This window comes from Bos taurus, chromosome 5 (genome assembly GCF_002263795.3).
Source record: "Bos taurus isolate L1 Dominette 01449 registration number 42190680 breed Hereford chromosome 5, ARS-UCD2.0, whole genome shotgun sequence".
Lineage (NCBI taxonomy): Eukaryota > Metazoa > Chordata > Mammalia > Artiodactyla > Bovidae > Bos > Bos taurus.
The window spans coordinates 36,996,706-37,014,391 of NC_037332.1; the positions used below are offsets into that span (position 1 = coordinate 36,996,706).

Here is a 17,686-nt window from a genome sequence, read left to right on the forward strand (position 1 = left end):
AGCAACCCGTGTCCATCTGTGGATATATGGATAAAGAAAATGTGATATATACATACAATGGAATATTTTTCAATTGTTAGAGGAATGAAATTCTGACACATGCTGGAACATGGATTAACTTTGAGGACGTATTGCTAAGTGAAATAAGCCAGTCCTAGAAAGACAAATTGGCTTCCCAGGTGGCGCTAGTGGTAAAAAACCTTCCTGCTAATGCAGGAGACTTAGGAGACAGGGTTTGATCCGTGGTTTGAGAAAAATCCCCTGGAGAAGGGCATAGCAACCCACTCCAGTATTCTTGCCTGGAGAATCCCATGGATAGAGGAGCCTGGCGGGCTACAGTCTATAGGGTCGCAAAGAGTCGGACATGACTGAAATGACTTAGCACGTGTGCAGAAAGACAAATACTGTATGATTTCAGTTATATGAGATATACAGAGCAGTCGAATTCATAGAAGCAGTAGAGTGGTGGTTGCCAGGTTTAATGGGTGCAGCGTTTCCGTTTGGGAAGATAAAGAGCTCTATGTGATGGTTGCACAGCAATGTGAATGTTCTTAATGCCACTGAACTCTACACTTAGAAATGGCTAAAAGAGTACATTTTGTTGTGTGAATTTCACCACAATTAAAAATAGAACAGGGCTTCTCTGGTGGTCCAGTGGTTAAGAATCCTCCTGCCAATGCAGGGGCATAGTTTGATCCCTGGTCAGGAAAGAATCCACATGCCATAGGGCAACTGAGCCTGCTTGCCTAGACCCTGTGCTCTACAACAAGAAAGTCACTGCAATGAGAAGCCCACACACTGCAACAAAGAGTAGACCCTGCTTACCACAACCAGAGAATGGCCATGACCAGCAACAAAGACCCAGCACAGCCGAAAATAAATGAATAAATAAATATTAAAAAATAAAACATAAGCTGATTTTATAATTATTAACTTTAATAAACAAAATTGATCAGTCAAAATCTTCTAAGTCTTCTGAAAGTTTCTAAATGCTTACTTTCATCTTCTGTACTCATTTTCTCCCAGTTGACAGTGACTAGTTCAAAGACCAGCATCTGTGCATGGACTGCAGTTTGATTAGCTCTCATATAGTGGCAACTGGAACAGTGATGATGTAGGAGAGATGGGAGAATTGCTGGAGTGGTGAGAAGAGATGAGATTAGGTGCACGATGGAGGGACTGATTTTGGATTTTTCATATCTACTAATGGGCAGGAAGGCTGCGTACTGGGCAGAAGGGATGGTGGGAGATTTTGGGTGTTGGGTGGGTGGAAGAGGTTGTGGGACATTTTGGACACATTCTTTTGTAGATTTCTACTTTCTTGATGAAAACAAGAAACAAAGTGATCTTTGAGACTGTGAGTAAGATAGAGTAGAAAGTTAGCCAAAAGAGTAGGAGAGTGATAGATACCTTTGCATAAAAGGTAGAAACATGGTTATATACCATATTAATCAAATATTTGTTTGCTTCTTTTTCAAAAACACTTTCCATTATTAAGTTTTCCCCATAGGTATAGGTCTTCCCTCTCCAGTGAGACTTCAGCTCTCATAAGCACAGTAAATTTCCTGTTCTTTTTTGCATTCTGTTGATTTGTTTACAGTTACTCAGTATATACTCAGGAAATATTCACAAAATGGTATCAAATGTAATTTCATTTCTGAATTGATAACATTCTGCTTAAAGTTGTATGCATTTTCTTCTACTGGTCTTTCTGCTGTTGTTATTATTACTGTGATGTCCTAACTAGATAACACACGAATCATTTCTTTTTGTGTCATTTTCATAGCATTGCCACCATGGGCTATGTGTAAATAAAGAAATGGAAACACGTCCTGTAGATGGCGATTGGGGACCATGGGGACCTTACAGTTCTTGTTCAAGAACATGTGGAGGTGGAATCAAAAGCACAAGCAGGCTCTGTAATCGCCCCGAGTATGTCTTTTTTATGTCACTGTAAATTAAGATTATCTCAAGGCACCAGAAAGTAAACATCAGTTTCATTCACTTCTAAAACTGGAGGTCAGTCTGTAAGTTTCTGAGATTCAGAAAACTTCTGGAATACTTTAAGCCATATTACTCTCTATCTTGGTAGATTCAGACCTTAAAAAAAAAAAAAAAAAAGTAAAATACTTTTAAGAATTTGAGTTAAGACAGCCATTTTCTTTCTTTTTTGATTTAGTGTAAATTTGAGAAATAGTTGCAAATAACAACAGTAATATAATGGCATTTTTACTTTTACTGTGCTTTTGTTGAAAGAGCCTGGCCCCTTTCAACTGTGCTTTGGTTTTCCTGGGTAAAATAGGTAGTTTTGTTACCGGTTCTTACTGTTTGGTATAATTTGTCATGTCATATTTTCTTTTTCTTATTTTCATCTTATAGTTGCTTCAGTGTCTTTAGCTTGAATAAGTACTGAAGCACAGATCCTGCTCACCAAACTATTTAAAAGAATTTAGGCATTCCATAAAAATTTTTAAAAATGGCTCTCTTATTATAGATATAAATAAAGAATTTTTAATGCAGAAATATGACATTGTATGAATAGAGTATGACTTAGTTTATTTGAATTTTAAAATAGTTGAATTATGCTGAAAGTCTTCATGTAAGTTTTTAATCTTCCAACATAAATTGAAATGGCGTTGGATGTCTATAGATTGATACCATGAAATTCTTTGAACTGAGTGATATGTAGGATATACACAACAAAGAGTCATATATACTTCTTTTTAATTTTAACATGGTGTCATCTTCGTTTGTGATCATCTTGGGCTCACTCTATATGTCTCCCTGCCTCCAAAATGAATAAACAAATCCCCACCATTAGTTCCTTGTTAGTTAATCTAGTTGTGAATAAGACATCATTTCTGCCCTCCGGGCCACAATGTCCATGTTCAAATGGATTTTCTATAGTTCCTTAACCACAGAGTTGCTTCCCAATCATGTTACGTACTTCTGTTAAAAACAAAAAGTGTTAGTGGGACATCAGTGGTTTTCCAGATCCTGGAAAGGGATGGAACAGTTTTAGAATGAAATGGCAGAAATAACCTTGTACTGATGTGCTTTAAACTGTAATGAATTTGACTAGGCCAAGAAACGGAGGCAAGTACTGTGTGGGCCGCAGGATGAAATTTCGATCATGTAACACTGATTCATGTCCAAAAGGCAAGCAAGACTTCCGTGAGAAGCAGTGCTCTGATTTTGATGGTAAACATTTCAACATCAATGGTCTCTCCCCTAACGTGAGGTGGCTTCCAAAGTACAGTGGGAGTAAGTAATTAGAATGTTTTTTTGCTGTGAACAGTTTTGAGACAAAGGAACACACAGCTGTGTCCGTGTCCACCCAAATTTGACTTTTTCTTACAGTTGCTGTAAAAGATCGTTGTAAACTCTATTGTCGGGTGGCTGGAACCACTAGCTTCTACCAACTGAAGGACAGGGTTGCTGATGGCACTCCTTGTGGAACTGAAACAAATGACATCTGTGTTCAAGGCCTATGTCGGGTAAGTAAAATTACTGCATTTAAAATGACTTTCAGAATACTGTTTTCCTTCTATTTTTCTAGCCAGATATTACTTCTGCAACTTGATATACATTCTTATGAATTTCAGTGCAGCATCCTTTGTTGCTACCCTGCTGTCTATAGGAACATGGTTAGGAGCTATTGTTTGCCGTCAGGAGTGACTCACGAAGCAGTAAGATGAGTTTGCTGGTTTTGTTTTGCTTATGGTGCTCAAAATCAAGATGAGGGATGAAGTCAACTTCCTAAGATGTCTCAGGACCCAAGGAATGCAAAGTCCTTTCACTAGTTTGAACGTGACCTTCTGTGGCGACACTTTTTCCCTCTGTGTTGGAAGTGGTGATATCCTCCCACCCTCTTTCCATTCTCCTACTTATATGCATTCGACAAACTTTTACCAAATTTCTATTTGGGCTCCCCTGGTGGCACTAGTGGTAAAGAATCTATCTTCTAATGCAGGAGACACAGAGACACAGCTTTGATCCCTGGGTCAGGAATATCCCTTGGAGGATGAAATCGCAACTCACTCCAGTACTCTTGCCTGAAGAATCCCATGGACAGAGGAGCCTGGATGGCTACAGTCCTCGGGGTTGAAAAGAGTCAGATATGACTGAGTGCACACACGACTGAGTACACACACACACACTCTGAATGCAACATACTGTTCTAGTCACTGAGATGAAAGGATAGAAAAGAACACCCGCCTCTGACATGGTGACAGATCTGTGGGGGAGATGGGTGCACACACAGGGCTGTGGGCTTATCTGCAAGGTGGCATGTGGACATTGTAGATGGCGTGTCTTAGTCATGGGGAAGTGGGTAAAGGATTTGGGGAGGCTCATGCAGGGTGTGAGTCTGGATCTAATTATTAGGATAAGAAAGTTTTAGGAAGGTGAAGAAGTAAGGGACCAAGGTTGGAGGTGGCCACCAGCTGATGGTTGTTAGGTGAAAGTGTTTTCCGAAGTCCTTGAAGATCCAAGGATTTGGAGTTAAGCAAGAGGGGTGATTTGAGCATGTTAAAATCTTCAGAATGTACTGAGTTGTTAGGAAACTGGAGTTAGGTAGGCCATTTAGCAGGGCTTCCCAGGTGGTGCTAGTAGTAAAGAGCTGGCCTGCCAATGCAGGAGATATAAGAGATGTGGGTTCGATCCCTGGGTTGGGAAGATCCCCTGGAGGAGAGCATGGCAACCCACTCTGGTATTCTTTCCTAGAGAATTCCATGCACAAAGGAGTTTGGCAAGCTGCAGTCCAAAGGATTGCACAGAGTTGGGCATAACTGAAGTGACTTAGCACACATGCACTCAGGCAGGATTTTAGGTGAGAGCAGATGAGCCCCTGAATGAAAGCATGTAAATTGCAGATGGCAATCCTAAAAATGGATGGTGAGTTTGAGAACTAGGATAGTGAATGTTGTCTAAAGAATATAAGTATCATCTTGTGAACTCATTCCTTAAGTGGAACTTAATAGGACCAATTCTTCTCCCTATAACCAAACATCTGTTATTACCTAGGTGATAAAGGCCTTGCACCCAAAGGGCTAATGAGATGTTTAGAGAAGCTGAAAATAACTTACAGATTGGAAATAGCTTTCAACTTCCCTGATAGTTCAATTGGTAAAGGATCTGCCTGCAGTGCAGAAGACCCAGGCTTCATTCCTGGGTCAGGAAGATCCTCTGGAGAGGGATAGGCTACCCACTCCAGTATTCTTGGGCTTCCCTTGTGGCTCAGCTGGTAAAGAATCCACCTACAATGTGGGAGACCTGGGTTCGATCCCTGGGTTGGAAGATCCCCTGGAGAAGGGAAAGGCTACCCATTCCAGTATTCTGGCCTGGAGAATTCCACGGGCTAGTCCATGGGGTTGCAAAGAGTTGGACATGACTGAGCGACTTTCACTTCACTTTATTTGACTTTTAAATGTGAGAAAAGGGCACTTGGTGCCTGAAAACTTGTTTTATCTAAGTTAAACCCAGAGAGTCAGATATAATGAGAAAATATGACATATGTCTGAACATAAAGATGCATATTACTTTCAGAAAATATCTGGATGAAATTTTCATTTTGGAAATATTTACCTTGTAAATACAAGTCATAAGGCCTATGAATTTTTCTTATTCTCCTGGTCACTAAATTTAAAAGAGTGTTCCAAAGAACTAAGTGTTACTGCAGTGTATGCAGAGGGCACCATCTGTGTGGAAAAGAGCTGCATTTGTTCTTTCAAAGCCTTGGGTCAAACTGTGTACTCTCACCTTTATTTATTTACTCATTTGTTTCTGAAACACTTTATTATGCTGGATATTAATTTTAAGGAAGTAAGTTATTTCTTTCAGATATGCTCAGTTTATCCCCAGAGTTCTAAGGTCATAAGTTAAAAAAAAAAAAAAGTAAATCATCAACGACCTCTTTTTGAAGTTAGTGTAGTGTGTTACTTTTTGTCCCATTTGAATCACATGTCCTTAAAGAATTACTCTCAAATAATCGAAATAGGAATCACTGTCAATATTTATTACAATGTGGATTCTTAGTTTTTAACCTCCAGGAATTTTTAAGAACATCTAAGAATCTATCTTTAAATCCCACACCAGGTGATTTTGATGCAGGAAGTATGTAGATGATCCTTTAAAAAACTGCTTTTTCAACCAGGTTAACAGCTGTGTGAAAATACCGGTGTACATATAACAAGATCATTAGATATTCTGAAAAAATCCTGTTGTATTGAATTTCCTGTTAATTGAAAGAATGTTTTTGGAAAGAACTTTGTAAAGCCCTGTTAGTGGTTTGCTGGTCATTTTAATAATCTTGACTGTAATTATTATATTTTGAAGCAAGCTGGCTGTGATCATGTGTTAAACTCCAAGGCCAGGAGAGACAAGTGTGGTGTGTGTGGTGGGGATAACTCCTCCTGCAGAACAATGGCAGGTGTCTTCAACAGTGCACATTATGGTGAGCTTTGCATTTCTTTCCAGTTTTCTCTTTGGATATAATAATGGGACTATATCATTAAGGAATAATAGTGTTGGTTTGTTATTGTTTATTCTGTATTTTAGTTCAAAATGATTAATTAAATCTTGTACAAGTTGTATGATTGAATTAATGAATTTACCTGCTTAAGACAAGTTTAATTCTTAAAAAAAGTTTAGGTGCATTTATTAGAATAAATCCAGTACAATTTGACAATGATGTGTAAATAGTCCCCCTGTCGTACCAGTTAATGAAGTGTTTTTACTGCTGCTTCTGCAATCTATATTGTATATGTTTATAATCTTTCCAGGAAGTTTGCTTTCAATTATTTTTAATCATCTGAACCACATGCTTTCTGTGTGATCTGGCCTATCTGTTGGTTTTTTTTTTTTTTTTTTTTACTCTTTTTTTTAAATTAATTTACTTCTTTTATTTTTATTTTCTATCTGTTGTTTTTTATTGATGATATATTGAAACTGATTGAAGGTGAAGGATGAAGCCGTTAACTTAAATGTTAATTTGGAATTATCATTACATTTGATTTTTCAGTAAGTCTGGATTACAGATATAATTGATATTTGGCCATGGCTTCATTTTTCTTGAAAATTTTTATGAGAATATATCAGATATTTTCCATTAAATTTTCTGAGAAGTGTTTTTTATTTTATGGTAATAAAATAAACCCATTAAAACTTTCTTTGCAAAATAAATGATGTATGTTTTACAGTTTTATTGTTCAGCTTCAAATTGTATTCACTTGTTTTTGAACAGAGTTAAGGTAGTAAGAATTGATTCAATTAAAACAGAGTCATTTAGATCACTATATTTGTATGAAAAGTGTAGAACATTTACTACTCTGGTCATGCTTATGCATCTAAGTTACTAGATGATTTGACATTATTTTTCTAGTTGTTATGATTCTTTATTTCTTGGAAACCGTATATATTTGATCCCTTTTTATCATCAGTGGCACACATTTATCAAAATCCGGTCTGTATTCACTGAAAAGTAATTTTGCTATATAAAGCCGAATGCACAAAATTAGAATTTAACCTTGCAAAATTGTGCTATGAATTAATCAGTTTGCAAAGGGAAAAAGATTAAATGCATGTGCAGGTTCTGAACAGCATTTGTCACATTACTGCCCCCTAGTGTTAGCTTTCATCTTGTCACATTTGCAATGCCTTGGAATACTTGAAAAGCATAGCAAAGACATAAATAGTGGAGCTGGTAGGAACATTTTGTAGTGAAAAAGAATCATGAGTCAAATTATTTCTGTAGGCTTATAATCTACAACCAGTATGCATTTAATGTATACAGAATAACCATACCATTTATCACCTTATATTTAAATGTGATATCTTAAAGAGATATAAATAAATAAGGCTGCTCTGAAAACACAAGACAATCTCATATGAGACTTAACCTCTTTTAAAACTTCCTCTTCTAAAGTTAATTTCATATTTATAAAATTTAATGTATATGAAAAATTTCAACTCTTTTTGTTTTTATATTAAATGAAAGAGGAAAATCCTAGTAAGAGAAAGGAAAACCTTAGAATAATATCACTAGAGCAGAATTAATTGTTGACTTAAAACCTGAGAGTATTTGGAAAACGATGTGACATGAGTGGTTTTAGTGCAGGAAAAATGTTTCTTGTTTAATGTATATTTGTATATGTAATGTAATGTATATTTGATATAGTGTTTCCTCATATTTTGAGAAGTGCCAGTGTTATTGAATTTGGTCTCATAAAACATTTCTCTAGAGTAAACTTTTTACTTTTCTCTTGACAATTTGTTAGTAGACTTTAAAAAATAATGTAAAATTTGGGGGATAGCTATGGAGATTCCTGCTTACACTGGAACCTAAAAGCTTAAGAAAAATATTTCTCTTTAACGTTCACTATTTTGCTGTTCACTGAGTCTGTGTAAACATCTAGCAATGGTCAACTATTTTTATATCTCCTGGATTTGTGAATAGCATTTGGAATCCTGTATTTTTCCCCATTAGGAAGTATAAAATGTAACAGTATTGGTCACATTTTAAAATTAATGCGTGTGTTAAGTAGTTCAGGAGCTAAATTACTAGATTCATTTTTATTCTATATTCAGAATTTTAAAAGTAAGAGAAATTAGGAAGTGCACCTTAAGAATCCCAAACTCTGTATTTCTAGACAACAACCACTTTTTGTTAATCCTTAGTAATTTGTATAAAACATTGATTCAAAAAGAATAAGCACATATCATCTTTCAGAGATAAAATGAAATTAATTCTGACTATACTATTCAGATTTTTTACTCAGCAGTACTAGCCTCTGGGCCATCTGCTTTTTGTGAAAGTTAACATGTATAAAATTATATTGCAGGTTATAATGTCGTTGTAAAGATTCCCCCAGGAGCAACAAACATTGATATTCTTCAGCACAGCTATTCTGGAAAACCAGAAGATGACAATTACCTGGGTAAACATTTTTAGTTCAATGGCAGCCAGTATGTGCAGTTTCATGGAGGTCTGTGGTTGTAAATTCTTGGAAGGCAAGAAGAGCCCCTTGAATAAACATGCAATTTCGACTCAGACTAAGCCAAGTCATCTGACTCCATATATGTGTTCTCTTTTTGAATTACATACCATATCATGTTTTAAAGATACTGAATTAAATTCTGGAAGACAAATTAAGCTTTTTTCCCCATGAGGGTGTTTTAGATAACCAGGGGTTATATTCAGTTAAAGTTGTGTGTGTATTTAGAATACAGTTCTCTAGTTATAAACCTCATTGGGGTTAAATGTTTTTAAAAAAGTGAAGTCGCTCAGTCGTGTTCGACTCTTTGCGACCGCATGGACTGTAGCCTACCACACTCCTCTGTCCATGGGATTTTCCAGGCAAGAGTACTGGAGTGGGTTGCCATTGCTTCTGCAGAGGATCTTCCCAACCCAGGGATCGAACCTGCGTCTCCCACATTGTAGGCAGATTCTTTACCATCTGAGCCACCAGGGAAGGGAAATGTTTTAAAATTTTTTTCCTAAATATCTTTACCATGTAGTACAAGTCTTTAAATACAGTTTTTATTGTGATTGTATCTTTATTGCTCTTGTGTGACAGAAAGAGAACTATAGTTTCATATTTTTAGATGTTAATGAACATAGTCCTAATATATTCTCTTTTAGCTATTTCTAGAATATACATTCCAGTTGTTATTTACTTTTTGGAAATTGACTTTAAAGTATTTCACTTAGGCCCAGAGATGAAAAGAATGCTTTACAAATCTTTTGTTTCTGTCTGATAAATACCTTAATATTGACTTACATGTAATTCACTAAGCTGGCGATATAAAGCTGATAATGCAAAAACACCTGCCTCACATTAATGAAATGTGAAATATTGGCTCAAGTAATCAATGCTTTGAATTGATTGGGAATCTGAATCAATAATGAACAGCCCATTTCAGAAATTATATTTGGCTTTATAGAGTCAATTGTAGAAAGAACAACTGCTGAATGGATGCAGATTTTCCTTCCAGGGTGGTGAAAAAGTTTCGAAAACTAGTAGAGGTTGCACGACATTGTGAATGTACTACATGCCATCAAGTTGTTCAACTTAAAATGGTTAATTCTGGTTTCGTTAATTTCATCTCTATAAAAAAAAATTCCTAAAGAAAATCAAACGTAAATGTTTTAACTGTTTACATTTAGTAGCACTTCTTTTTCTTTTGCACATACATAGATATATGCCATATATATCATTTGGCATAGACATTTGCCATACGTATTATAGATAATTTATTATGTCTCTCTTAGGATCCAAATGTAGATATTTGCTTCTGCTCAAGTTTAAAGATTAGAAATGTTCACTACTAAAATATCAGTATACTTTGTAAAAGAACTACTAATGGAAATATCAAAATCTAAATAGGGGAGCAAAATATATGAGTGGAGTCTTTAGAAAGGACTTGTAATTTGCTTTGGTAACTAAAAATAATGAAAGGTATAGAGTTTTTCTCAGTAAAGTTTTGTTTATTTCCCTTAATTTTAGTGTAACAGGCAGTCCTTTAAACAGGCCTGTCCACTTCTGATAATGTGCAAATATTCAGGGTGATCTTCATTTTGTTGGTTCTTCACTGAATTCAGTGTAGTGTATAAAGACAATCACAATAGCCCACACAGACACAGAATCACCAAACATATTTGGTAGTATTCCCTTCAGCATTGGTTTAAGGCGTGTAGTATTTGTTAAGTTTAGTCATGGTAACTTGTGTGCTTTGGGTAGGGTTTCCTGGAAGACCAAATAAGTGTTTTCCAAAAAGATTATTCCACTGAGAAGTATAGTAAATCAGCAAAGATGTATTTAATTAACATGGGGGTTTTATTAGTGTAAAATTTAAAATATTAGACACCCTCTCGAAAATTTAAACTAACAGCACAGTGCTTTACAATTTATACATTAAAAAAAAAAAAGTTTCCAAATTTTATTCTAATTAAAAGCCTGTGAGTTGGGAATTTTTATTATTCCTATTATGCAATTAAAAAGCAAGTAGTTTATCCAAGATCACATAGTAATTAATTGGAACAATTTGAATTTAAATCAGCCGTACCAAGTCCTGTGGTCTTTTTACGACCACAACACAGTGGACACCATGCATTTTTGTATTTACAAAAGTAACAAATTATGAATACATACTCTGTTCCATACTCATATACACATGTAAATATTAGTGTATAGATAGGCACACATATACTTATTTGATATGCTGATGTTAATACCTGTCCATGGGAAAGTGCAAGAATCACCAGGGGCAAGAACAGAGGGGGCAGTGGGAGGGTTCTGAAAAAGTAGCCACTCACACAGGCGTGACCAATGATGAACGCCTCCCATGAAAAAGATCCAGATGTTTACAGAGGGAGGAGTAGACAGGCATGGGCTTTTAAAATATTGACCCTAGGATGTTGAAGCTTTATACATGTTTTCCAAGGTAAACAGAACACTACAGCAGCCTGGCTGCCCTTTCTTTCCTCCCCGTGGATGACCAGGATTGATTTAGCTGATCTGTCTGCATGACTTCTCTCTGTTTTTCCACTTCCTGTATGTCTCTCCTGGTGCTGCATGCTTTGTGGAAGATGACCTTCTCAGAAAGAAAAATTATAGAGTGAATGTATTTTCATGGGTTTGGCTGATACGCTGAAGTTTCACTGCTTATGGGTTAGATACCACTTTATAGTAAAATAAAGTTTATTTCCTCTGTATTAATTTGTATTTATATTCTCTAACTGCAGAAGAAAAGAATGTGAATTGTAAATGTTAAAACTGTTTCTGGACCGTTGACTGGTTTTGCTGTTTCATGAGCACTATCCTTTTACAGCATTATCGGACACTCAAGGGAATTTTCTTTTGAATGGGAATTTTGTTGTAAGTATGTCCAAAAGGGAAATCAACGTACAAGGAGCTATTTTTGAATACAGTGGTTCAAACAACTCAATTGAAAGGATTAATAGTACTGATCGACTGGAAGAAGAACTTGTTTTGCAGGTAAATTCTTAGTAGTTGTTACTAAGACAATTTTAATCATATTAGTAAAATATGATGCTTAAGTAAATGATTTGTATTTATTATTAAACATAAAGTGATATCTTTTAAGAATATATCTTTTATGAATTGATTGTGTGCCCCTTTGTATTTTTATTGAGGTTTTGTGTGTGGGTAATCTATACAACCCTGATGTACGTTATTCCTTCAATATCCCCGTGGAAGAGAAGAGTGATCTATTCACATGGGACCCATATGGACCGTGGCAAGACTGTACAAAAATGTGTCAAGGTACACTAGAATTAAATAAAAGGGACATAAGTTCAGCTGTGGCATGCTGGTATAATTTGGGGTGCTCTTGAGTCTGGCTGCCTGTGGAACCCACATACTTATACCACATAGACTTACAAAGGTTTCCCGTCTTTGTTCTCTGTCTGCTTTTCTCCGCACTCATTCTGGGCTTCTTATGCTTAACAGCCTCCCTTATCTCAGCCCTTTTCAACGTTTTGCATCACAGCTCCTTTCCTACCATGTCCTTAATCTCTTTCTCGCAGTTACAGAAAGGTTCACTTACCGTGACACTGTTTTCTAGTGAAATGCTCACCTTCTTGTCCTTTTTCTTCCATCCACTTTCCCAGACACCCATCTTCTTTTAGTGTTGTGGGGTCAACATTCTCCCATCCTCTTATTTCCCTTCTCTGACCACAGGGAAATGTGTTTGTACTGATGGATGAATAACTGAAAGGAGCGCAGGGGGAGATGAAAAAGCCGTGACGTTATAGTAGAAAAGCAAGTGAAGAGACTGGTATCTTTGGGCAGTCTATAATTATGAATACCTGGTTGTGTGATGCTACCTTTATTTGAATCAGTAAATGTTTATCGACAGACTATTGTTTTGGATTATTAGGACCCTGATTTTGCATTCAAGTTTTAAAGTCTAGTGGATGAAACACAAGAATGAGTAAATTTTCTTAATTTTAAATGGTAAAAGCCATGCCACAAGTATGCATCGAGAAGACCCCAGGAGAGATGGAATGAGCAGTTTGAGGTGAAATGGGAAGATAGAAATAGGTGTAGAGTGGAAAAGTAGTTCCCAGGGGCACTAGAGACAAGGTCTGGAAATTAGGAGAGCAGTGAGTCAGAGGAGAAGCAGCTCCGAACAGTACAGAAATGAGCTGAAGAAGGTAGGTGGCCAGAGGCAGTAATCACAGAAGATGGGAACTTGAAGGGCATGTTAACAAACTGACCTCAAGGTACCAAAGGAATGGTGGTATCCCATCCCAGAAAAAGGCACAGACTTGGTCCTGTGGTACTAGAACAGCAGTGCCCGGATGCTGGTGTGGAAACAGGCATTCCTGTTTGAACAGTGTCTCCGGGGAGGGAGACTGAAGCAGATGATGCCAGGCTGACTGGTACAAACACTGCAAGTAGGAATAAAGCTTTGGTAACACACAAGACAGAGGAATTCATGTCGACAAAAAGAACCTGGTTGTGCTTATAGAAGAGCATAGAGAAGTGGTTTGGGCATCTGGGACCAGTATTCCAACATAACTGGGTAAAACTGGTCTGTGGCAGTACATATGGGGAGCTAGAAGAAATCTAAATAAATAGTTGAATGAAGGAACATTCTAAAATATGGGGGACACACCAAATAAACACATAGCAAGATGCAAAATGAAAGGCTGCAGAAGGCATCTTGAGATAGTTTGAGAGTCTGAACCAGGAAAGATCTCTTTCCTACAGAAGGAAAGGAGCCATTAATTCAATTGCCACAAAGTATATACTATGATTATAGTTCCTTTTGTATGTGTGTAACTTTTGGGTTTCTCTAAAGTGAAGTTTCTTTAGTTTTGTTTACTTGTTTCCCTGTGCACTGAAAATGATCAGGCTCCAAACATTTTGTGAATGCTATAAATTTTGTGTTAATATTTTGGAGCTCTATATTCAGTGTATTGGTTTCAGCTTTCCTTTCCTTTTTCTTATATGTTGCTCCTTTGGCCCTCTCCTCTCTTGCTCTCACTTGGCCATGTTGCTTTTCAGGCCTGTTACCTGGCTGTCATCGTGTGCTTTCCCTTCTTTATCATCCTGTGAGGTCTCTTTAACTTTCTTCTGTGTTTGGATTCCCTGTGTCCCAAATTCTGTGAATTCCTCTTTTTATTTCCTCCACTGAGGATAACATAGCTGTCGGACATTTCCTGAGAAAGCAAGGCAGTTTTTAGAGACCTTTCCTGTCTGAAAATGGCATTATTTTGTTCTCACCCTTGATTGATAGCTTGGCTCATATAAAATTCTGAGATAGATTATTTTCCTTTAGAATGCTGAAAATCTTGTTTTCCAATTTCCAGTGCTTGGATATGATACTTCCTGGTATAGAAATTTTGTGTCTCCCCTCCTAAATTCCGGGAGTGAGAAATGTCAGGACACTGTGTGTTGGGTTGGCTTTTCCTTTCATCTATTTCCCTGGTAATTAGGATGCCTTCCAAACTGGAAACACAGATTCTTTGATCTGAGAAGTTTTATGTATGATATCTTTGATAATTTCTCCACATTAAATTTTCTCTTCTATCTTTGTAAAATTTATATTGTCTGGATATACAGCCTCCTGGTCTGATCTCTTATCTCGTAATTTCCTCTCCAAATGTATATTTTTTCCTTAGTGTTTCTTATCAACAGCTTGCTTTTGTTTCATGGATGCAATACCTGTGTCAGTGAGAGTATTAATTATAGTCTTGGAACTTTCTTCTTCTCCCTGACATATTTATTTCCTTTTAATTCTGTTTCTGTTTATTTAGGTCTCTTTTGTGTGAGTTGTCTTTCCTATATTGCCTACTGATCCTTTGATGTTTATTCATATTTAAGACTAAAATGCTAATTGAAAGTCCTGTGTGGATTAAATAAGTCTTCTTATGGTTCTTTACTGTGTCTTTGGGGGAAAGGCTCAAATGTTGCTGTCACTTAATCTTTCTTCTTGAGCTAAAGAGTTTTCCAAGAAAGGAATTCTCCCATCTTCTGATGGCCAGTGAGGGGACTGGAGAAACTGTAAAAATTGGCTTGGAGCCAGAGGGAAATGGAGGGTGAGCCCAGTGGGCCTGAATCTCATCATATCAGTATGGAGACTTTTACTGAGTCCCTCTCTTTTCAGTACAGCGCTTCCCCAGCTTCCCTCAGCTGCTGTGTCTGTGCCCGCAAGTTCGTGTGCTCTGGAGCTATGCTATCCAGTATCCGGTATGGTAGTTACTAGCCACATGTGCCTAGCCCATTGAAATATGGTACGTGTGAAATGCACAATGAATTCTGAAGGCTTAGGATGAAAAAAGAATGTGAAATATATCATCAATAGTGTTTCTGTTGACCTCATGTGGAAATGATCCTATTTGGGTATTTGTATCTTTTTACTTTTTCATGTCACTACAAGACCATGTGAAATCACATGTGGTTCACATTGTTTTTATTAGATAGTGCTACTGTTGACTCTTAGGTGGAAGTCTGACTGTTCTTCATGAATACTTTTCAATCACATCTCCATTTTTTCAGGCCTATGCCTCACACATTCACCTCTTCAGGGGAACCTGGTGTTTTTGATTCCTGGGCTTTGCTTGGATTCTGTGGCATGAATGGTTTGTTTCTTACTTTCTTCCTCCACAGGCTCAGGTTTCAGCTTCCTTGGCTCTGTTAAAATAGTAATTTCCATCTTCTTTTCATATTTAAAATTTCCTTTTCCTGCCTACTGTTCCCTCTTTTATTCTTTTTGTTCTTTCAGGTTTTTGCCTTTTCAAAATTCTTTATAGTTATTTCAGATGGTATGCATGCAGAGATAAACATGCATGTTCATGTTTCGCCAACTGGAAGATTACAGTTGAACTTGGAGAAAACAGAAATTTGATCATGCCACTGACAGCTTGAGCTTTTTCCTATCTCTTCATTGTGGAAAGTGCAAAGTTCAGTCTACTCTGGCCTCTCTGACTTCTCTAAGTTTCCTTCATTGTGGTTATGCACCATATAAACAACTGCTAAATCTCAATGACTTAGAACAACAAACATTTATTTCTCGCTCATACTGTGTGGTAGCTGCTAATTGGTTCTGACTCTTCTTCAGCTTGTTATTTGCATCCATGTCATTCTCAAACAAATTAATAGACTTTATTTTTTTAGAGGGGTTTTAGGCTTGGGTTCAATCCCTGGGTTGGGAAAGTCCCCTAGAGAAGGGAACAGCTACCCACTCCAGTATTCTTGCCTGGAGAATTCCATGGACAGAGGAGCCTGGCAGGCTGTGGTCCATGGGGTCACAAATAGTCAGACACCACTAAGTGACTTTCACTTTCACACTAGGTGTATAGAAAGTTGAGCAAAAACTACAAGAAAGTCTTATATTCTCTTTTCTTCTACAACCCCTCCCCAGTTCCCCTATTATTACCATCCTGCATTCATGTGGCATGTTTATTCCAGTTGGTCCATTACTATCAACTGAAGTCTGACCATGCTGCCTTTTCATTCAGGATTCCAGGCTTGAATGATCAGCCCCATCTGGAGAAGGCTGTTTTAGAAACAGAGAGATAAGAGTTGGCAGAAGCAGGAAAAGACTTTGAGAGCTTCTGCTTGGAACTGGAATAGTCATATTCCCTTTCAGGTGGTTGGCACAAACCTGCTGTCAATGGGCAGGGAGGTCTGCTCCTCCTCCGGGAAGTTATAGAAATGTTGTAGCAAGTAGAGATGTATAATTTTGTTGCAGTGAAAAGGCAAGCAAATAATGGGGAGCAGTAGTATACTATATCATATCAGCATGGACCCTGCCCACTCAGTTCTCCACTAGCAACCCTTCCATCCAGCTGTAATAAATTTCTTCTTATTTCACACACTTGCCCCACCTTCCTTACGTCTCCTTACTCAGCAAACTCCTCAGTGTTTCAGGATTCAGCTCGCTTATTGTAGAAAGTGATTCCTGACTAGTTTAATATGCTAGCCTATTTGTACGCTATGTTGGAATTGTTTTTGCTTTCTTAGCTGCATCCTTCAAGCTTTTAGCAGAAGTAAATTATTATGGAACATCTCCTTATGTGAGTTTTCCTTTAATTTTTATTTTTCATTTGATTTTGGCCAAGGTCTTCATAGAAGAAAAATTACTTGTGTACGTAAGAGTGATCATATGGTCGTGTCTGATCAAAGCTGTGACCACATACCACTTCCATTGCTGGTGACTGAAAGGTGCAATACAGACTGTGAACTAAGGTAAGAAAAAAAGAAATAACATATAATGTAACCAGATAAAAATCAATAAGTGAGATAAGATGTAAAGAATCTACTGCACTGCCTGGTAATAAGGTGGACATGTAATTAATGTCTGTCCTTTCCCATTCCCTTAAAAAAACTTTAGACCCACTAATTTATTGTGAAACTCAGCAATTGGTTTGAGTTTTTTATTCATAGTATTTGCTGAATTTCAGTATAGAGACCTCAATATTTTGTGTAAGAAATGGAAACAAATTTGTCTGTAAAGTAAATACAGGAAAACTCTTAATCTGAAAACCTATGGTTTAAAGCTCTGAAACAATATATTTAAGCATGATCCTCTAATTCCCACTGAACTCATGTACCAATAAACTTTTAAAGTTTGAGGATTAGAGAATCAATAGATTGATTTGTCTATCTTATCAGCATTGTGTCCACTGTTAAGTAATAAGATCCTAGATCATGGT

At 37.0% G+C, this 17,686-nt stretch overlaps 1 protein-coding gene across 3 annotated transcripts in view; it reads left to right on the top strand.

Moving 5' to 3' along the window:
* Window positions 1-17,686, top strand: part of ADAMTS20 (ADAM metallopeptidase with thrombospondin type 1 motif 20) — a 216,210-nt gene that overhangs the window by 91,760 nt on the left and 106,764 nt on the right. For all 3 annotated transcript variants that reach the window (XM_024991940.1, NM_001206093.2, XM_024991941.2), the window contains 8 exons: window positions 1,787-1,932; window positions 3,083-3,264; window positions 3,361-3,497; window positions 6,337-6,454; window positions 8,841-8,936; window positions 11,830-11,996; window positions 12,155-12,284; window positions 17,093-17,219. In XM_024991940.1, the coding sequence (XP_024847708.1) occupies window positions 1,787-1,932; window positions 3,083-3,264; window positions 3,361-3,497; window positions 6,337-6,454; window positions 8,841-8,936; window positions 11,830-11,996; window positions 12,155-12,284; window positions 17,093-17,219 (1,103 nt within the window). The remainder of the gene's footprint in view (window positions 1-1,786; window positions 1,933-3,082; window positions 3,265-3,360; window positions 3,498-6,336; window positions 6,455-8,840; window positions 8,937-11,829; window positions 11,997-12,154; window positions 12,285-17,092; window positions 17,220-17,686) is intronic.